Here is a 6,001-nt window from a genome sequence, read left to right as displayed (position 1 = left end):
TCTACTGGTTGAAATGAAGTGTAATGTGATGAAATACTCCACCTATCCTGTGTTTATCAGATCAATGCAGATGAAGGGCATTAGATGTTGAGATGAACCAGTGTTAGAGTATTTACATGATGCATAGGAAGTGTAGTGTTTAAAAAATATATATTTCTGTATATATGAATTAACTAGTTAAATCCTGTTTCTAGTCTATTAGTTACAATGTGTAACCATTAATGTCCCAGGACCAAGATTGGTAAACACTGTTGAAGTGTATAATTGTAATACATACATGCAGACACGGCGTCATTCAAAGACAGGAATTTGATCACCTCAAAGACATTCATACCTAAACTGCACATTAATTTGCCAAGGTAGAGTACATGATCAGTGAATATATTAAATGTACAGGCTACAATGTGGGGATCTCATGCATGGTAATAACTACATGTATATTTGACTTGAATCCTTGGCAAAACATGATATTATATTCTACTCAATCCATAGGCTTCATTAATGTCATTCAGGCTGTTTTGAAGTTGATACAACTGGCTATGATAGTTGAGGTTCATAGCTAGGTTCTGAACTAATATGTATTCCAAACATTTGGGTCCATACACAGATCGGCTAGATAGCTAGCTACACATCCATGGGCATACAGGGATTTTAATCATCCACTGCACAGTCATCCACTGCACAATAACATACGTTATTTCATCTATCTGCATGGCAAATACAAATTTGTACATTCAATTTGCAGTAAATTCTTCAGCCAGCTAGATTCTATACATCCACTTTTTCACAAAACGACCGCCTGGTTTGTGGGTTGTTTAAGGTGTCCCTAAAACAACCAGAATGACAATTTCATACTCATGTCACAACACCTATAAAACTAGCCCAGCTTGCTGGCTAAATCACGATTTACGTAAATGAACTATGATTTAAAACAAGCATAATCGTTTGTCTCTCCATTAACTAACATTCCTGTCAACTGTACATGTTTTTTTGCATGATTCATTATGACGTCATAATCCCTTACATTTGCTTCCATCCTCGTATTTCTGTCCGCCATCTTTGATGAAGAAAGTCCAACAGTCACTTGTGCAGCAGCAGCCTCCCCCGGTCCTAGTGCCGAACCGACAGGACGTTTAGGGTGCGATGGAACGGTTGACGAAAAAAATTAATCACAGAAAAAATATATTGACTGATATTGATTTATTTAGGGGGGGGTAATTAATATTTTAGGACTGGCGACGTTTTAAAAATTATTATTATTATTAGTAGTAGATTTATGTCCGCCATCTTGGATCCAGTTTCGTTCTGTGTTGGGGTCCTCTCTCTCATGTTTCTCTCCGCCATCTTTGCTGATGAAAGTCTAACAGTCACTGGTGCAGCAGCAGCCTCCCCAGTCCAAGTTCCAACCCGATAGGAAGTTTAAGATGTGATGGAACGGTTCACGAAAAAAATAAATCACATAAAAATATATTGACTGATATTGATTTATTTAGGGGGACGTTTAATATTTTAGCACTAGCGCGTCTCGTCTCTGATTCCTGAAAATTACATTTGCTTTAACTTTTTTATGGTTATGCTGCTGGTGTGAATAATCAACAGCTCGTCAGACACCTCGGTAGCTTGATAGACAAATTAGCCGAACCAATATAGCTCTTTAGACACTTTCGTGTATATTAGAACCCAAGTTAGTTATCATTTAATTTCCATTTACTCAACCCACTCCAGTTATGGTGGTAGTTATTAGTGGACGGAACGCTTCTTTCATCAGCAGCAACAGCTCGAGTCAGACACCTCGGTAGCTTGCTTAGCTGAACCAATATAGCTCTTTAGACGCTTTCGTGCATATTAGCAAAACCCATTTCTGTGGTCTAGAGTTATCCGATTTAATTTCATATTTACGGTGTAGTTATTATTATTCAGCTAGCGGGCTGGTTAAGTTAGCATTAGCCTAGCTAGCTAACATCTCCGACCATGCGGTCACTAAGCTACTCTCCTTCTAATGAAGAGAAGGATATCACAGTAAAACAAGAAGTAGAGAGTGGGGCCGTTACTGTGAAAGAAGAGGAGGACGCGTTCAGAGTGAAAGAGAGATATCACAGAAAACAAGAAGTAGGACTGTGAAAGAAGAGGAGGTTCAGTGTAAAACAAGAAGTTATGGCGCGAAAGAGGGAGGGGGGGAGGAGATGACTGTTACATCGAAAAAGGAGGAAGAGGAGGAACCTGGATATCTGGTTCCGGTTTCCCAAACGCATCTTAAGGCATCCAATGGTTCAAACGAAGAATTTAGCCATAAGATGGTTTTGAGAAACCGTTCCCTGATTAACACTAGTAAGTACTGTCTTAACAACAGAGGCACAAACTCTGCAGTTGAACTGATGTTTGGTGTTAAGGCGGAAATCTGCAATCGCTACACCCATATTGTGACTTTTAAATTATTTATTTACAGCCATTGATTCTTGAAGAATATAACACATGCCTCATGAGCTGAGTTCAACTGTTAATGTTTAGAAACAATGTAAATCAACACTATAGCAGTTAAGAACAAATTCTTATTTTCATTAACGGACTAGGAACAGTGGGTTAATTGCCTGTTCAGGGGCAGAACGACAGATTTGTACCATGTCAGCTCGGGGATGTGAACTTGCAACCGGTTACTAGTCCAACGCTCTAACCACTAGGCTACCCTGCTGCCTCAACATGGTTAAAACTATAATGTTGATATCATGGATGGTCAGTCCTTGCATCCATAGGTCTGTCTGTAGTTACATTTCTCCAAACCCATAATCTTTTATTACCAAAATAGTGGTGGAATGACAGATTTGTTATTGTTTGAACTGCAGATTGCTGGGTTGTGTGGGTTTTTAAACAGCAACAAAATGGCTGCCCAGAGACTTGGTTAACAGCTGAGGGATGGGGGAAGGAGAAGTGTAACCACTCTCAAATTCATAGAGAACGATATTGTAGAAACCTTAACCCAACACCTAGCGACCTCGTCAAGAAGTTCAGACATCTTGGCATAACAGTTAAAAGGTGTTGACTTGACAGTCGCTGGACCCAGGTTTGAGTTCAGCTCAGGGCCTCCCCCTGAATTCACTACACTATGAATACAAGGACTGGCCATCCATGAGGTCATAATGATAATTTAACCAGGGCTATATAGTATATTCTAGAATTCATCCATGATGTCATAATGATAGTTTAACCAGGTTTCTAGGATATATAGTATATTCTCTCATTTTGTCTGTCACAGTTGAAGTGTACCTATGATGAAAATTACAGGCCTCTCATCTTTTTAAGTGGGAGAACTTGCGCAATTGGTGGCTGACTAAATACTTTTTTGCCCCACAGTATGTCATGCAACAACAACCAAAGTGCTTCTTCGTTCATTTCAGGTATATTTGTTGTTAGGTGAAGTTGTGGGCCAATATGGCAAACAGTGTACAAACCCTCATTGTCAGGTTGATGGAAAAGCCAAAAAGCATTTTACTGGTTGAAGTGTTTTTTGATTTGCGATGATGACACAAACATTATATTAAGCAGGACATTCAATCGATCCTTACAATTAACACCCAAAGTAGTGTGAAATGCTCTCATAAGCAACCTGGAAATGGAGGTTACTTCCCTGAGTTTTCCCCCATTCACATTCAGAATACATTGTGAAAAACAAATCTTTGCTTGCCATTTTTGCTCCTGGCAGATATACTACATCCATAACTAGTGGTTTCCTCATTACCAGATATACTACATCCATAACTAGTGGTTTCCTCATTACCAGATATACTACATCCATAACTAGTGGTTTCCTCATTACCAGATATACTACATCCATAACTAGTGGTTTCCTCATTACCAGATATACTACATCCATAACTAGTGGTTTCCTCATTAGGGGGATGAGTTTCTACCACCAAATTGCATGTGCATCGCCCTCGTGCCACAATTTTAGCAAACACAGAAAGGTGCCTATGTTGGAGACCAAAAGTCATCTGGCACACTTCTTAGGATTTCAACAACTTTAATAACTTATTTCTAGCCTACAATCATCGATGTTACTACTAATGTGAAAACAAGACAAAATAGGACTATTCTTGCTCATTTTAAGACAATTGTCAAATAATCATTACATTCATTACAGACAATTGTTGTACAACATCATGGCTACGCTGTTGGCATCACCTTTTACAGTGGATTTCCGCTGTTGTGGGCCTTTAATCATCTGTCTGACTTTGTTGTTCACACAGGAGAGAGACGGGACTACCGTGGATCCTCTGGGGAGCCTCAACAACCTCATGATGCTGACGAGGCAGAGAAGAGTCTCTCCACATTAGAACACCCCAAGAAACACCTGCAGAGATCCACAGGGAAGAGAACTCTCTGCTGCTCTGTCTGTGGGAAGAGATTCACCTCATCAGGCATTACAATTCATCAGGGAACACACACAGGGGAGAAATCTTATAGCTGTGATCAATGTGGGAAGAGTTTTACTACATCTGGATCTCTGACTTTACACCAGAGAACACACACAGGAGAGAAACCTTATAGCTGTACTCAATGTGGGAAGAGGTTTACTCAACAATGCAACCTGATATCACACCAGAGAACACACACAGGAGAGAAATCCTATAGCTGTGATGAATGTGGGAAGAGTTTTGCCCAATCTGGAGCGCTGACAGTGCACCAGAGAATACACACAGGAGAGAAACCTTATAGCTGTAGTCAATGTGGGAACAGTTTTGCTGCATCAAGAACTCTGACTCAACACCAGAGAATACACACAAGAGAGAAATATTTTGTCTGTGAATAATGTGGGAAGAGTTTTGGTCAATCTGGCCATCTGGTATCACACCAGAGAGCACACAGAGGAGAGAAATCTTATAGCTGTGATCAGTGTGCCAAGAGATACTTTAATAAAATATCTCTGATCAAACATCAGAAAATACATACATGAATGAGTTATTTCATGATATCAATGAAAACATGTCACAATGTAGAATGTTTTAACATTGTAGTAGGAGTATTTTAATGACGTCACAATGTAGAACCCTAAACATTTGTCCCCTGTTCTATTGATTTCAACATGATATGGATATTAGCCTCAGGGGGAAAATCCAGGCTCTGAAATGGAAGAGTATTATTTAACACAAAGTGATTAACAAAAAATGGTTTTGTTACACTTACCACGTTCGTGATCCACTTGAATCAAAATGCAACACTTCAAAATGTATCAAGCTGTTTTCTGCAAGTTGTCCTCTAACCAGGGATGTACACATTACTCCCAGATTCAGGGTGGTTTTTGAGCTTTTAGCTTTAACAGGACGTGCAACCCCATCTCTCTCCTCTTGCACAAATGATTTTAGCATGATATCGATGAGTTATAACAAATAAGTGTTGTGTTGCTTTGTTTAGTGACTCCTAAATTTAAATGCATCACTCCAACATGTAGCTGACTGTCTTCTGCAGGTTGTCCTCTAAGCAGCGAGGAAATGGGAGATATCTTTTACCATGTGTTTTTTTAGTTTCAACAGCACGTACAACCTGATTTCCCCTCTAATCGATATCAGTGATTTATTGCTTCTTGTCAAAACAACAGTGTTTTTGGTGCTTGTGCAGTTTATAAGGAGCTTGTTTTAAAAATTACAAGAAATAGGATTATTGTGGCAGATGTTTGTCTATACAGCACATTTTATGTTTAGGTTTTCAATTTATCCCAAACTGTTCCTGCATATTGGTTATTGATTTGGACATTAAAACTGTGTTTTGACATTGGGGATATCACACCTAGCCAATTTTTGGGTACAATTATATTGACGTTGTTGCCCTGCTTTTAAAATATCAGGTTTAATTTTCCAGCCTGCTGAAGGTGTGGTGGAGAGGTAAACACCACCCCCTGCTCTACCAGGGGCTTGAGGTGGTCTCCCACAGCTCTGCTTATGTCATGTTCTGTGGCCTTGCTGTTCCATTTCTTGACTGTCCCTGTAACACAGAAATAAATATATTTAGT

The 6,001-nt window shown here is 39.4% G+C and overlaps 1 protein-coding gene across 1 annotated transcript; it reads left to right on the top strand.

Annotated features, from left to right (window-relative positions):
- The first annotated feature begins 2,179 nt into the window (after positions 1–2,179).
- On the top strand, positions 2,180–5,526 carry LOC124022138 (gastrula zinc finger protein XlCGF49.1-like). Its single transcript, XM_046337182.1, has 2 exons — positions 2,180–2,328; positions 4,242–5,526. The coding sequence occupies exons 1-2, from the start codon at positions 2,184–2,186 to the stop codon at positions 4,802–4,804; spliced, it is 708 nt and encodes a 235-aa protein (XP_046193138.1). The 5' UTR covers positions 2,180–2,183; the 3' UTR covers positions 4,805–5,526.
- The last annotated feature ends 475 nt before the right edge of the window (positions 5,527–6,001 follow it).

This window comes from Oncorhynchus gorbuscha, unplaced genomic scaffold, assembly GCF_021184085.1.
Source record: "Oncorhynchus gorbuscha isolate QuinsamMale2020 ecotype Even-year unplaced genomic scaffold, OgorEven_v1.0 Un_scaffold_1305, whole genome shotgun sequence".
Classification (NCBI taxonomy): Eukaryota; Metazoa; Chordata; class Actinopteri; order Salmoniformes; family Salmonidae; genus Oncorhynchus; species Oncorhynchus gorbuscha.
The sequence above is the reverse complement of the archived record's forward strand: the minus strand, read 5'-3'. Positions and strand labels throughout refer to the sequence as shown.

Excerpts from the sequence above, each read along its gene's own strand:
- LOC124022138 (XM_046337182.1), top strand. The coding sequence starts at position 2,184 with ATGACTGTTACATCGAAAAAGGAGGAAGAGGAGGAACCTGGATATCTG. Across the intron at positions 2,329-4,241 it reads CCGTTCCCTGATTAACACTA|GAGAGAGACGGGACTACCGT; the intron begins GTAAGTACTGTC and ends TTGTTCACACAG.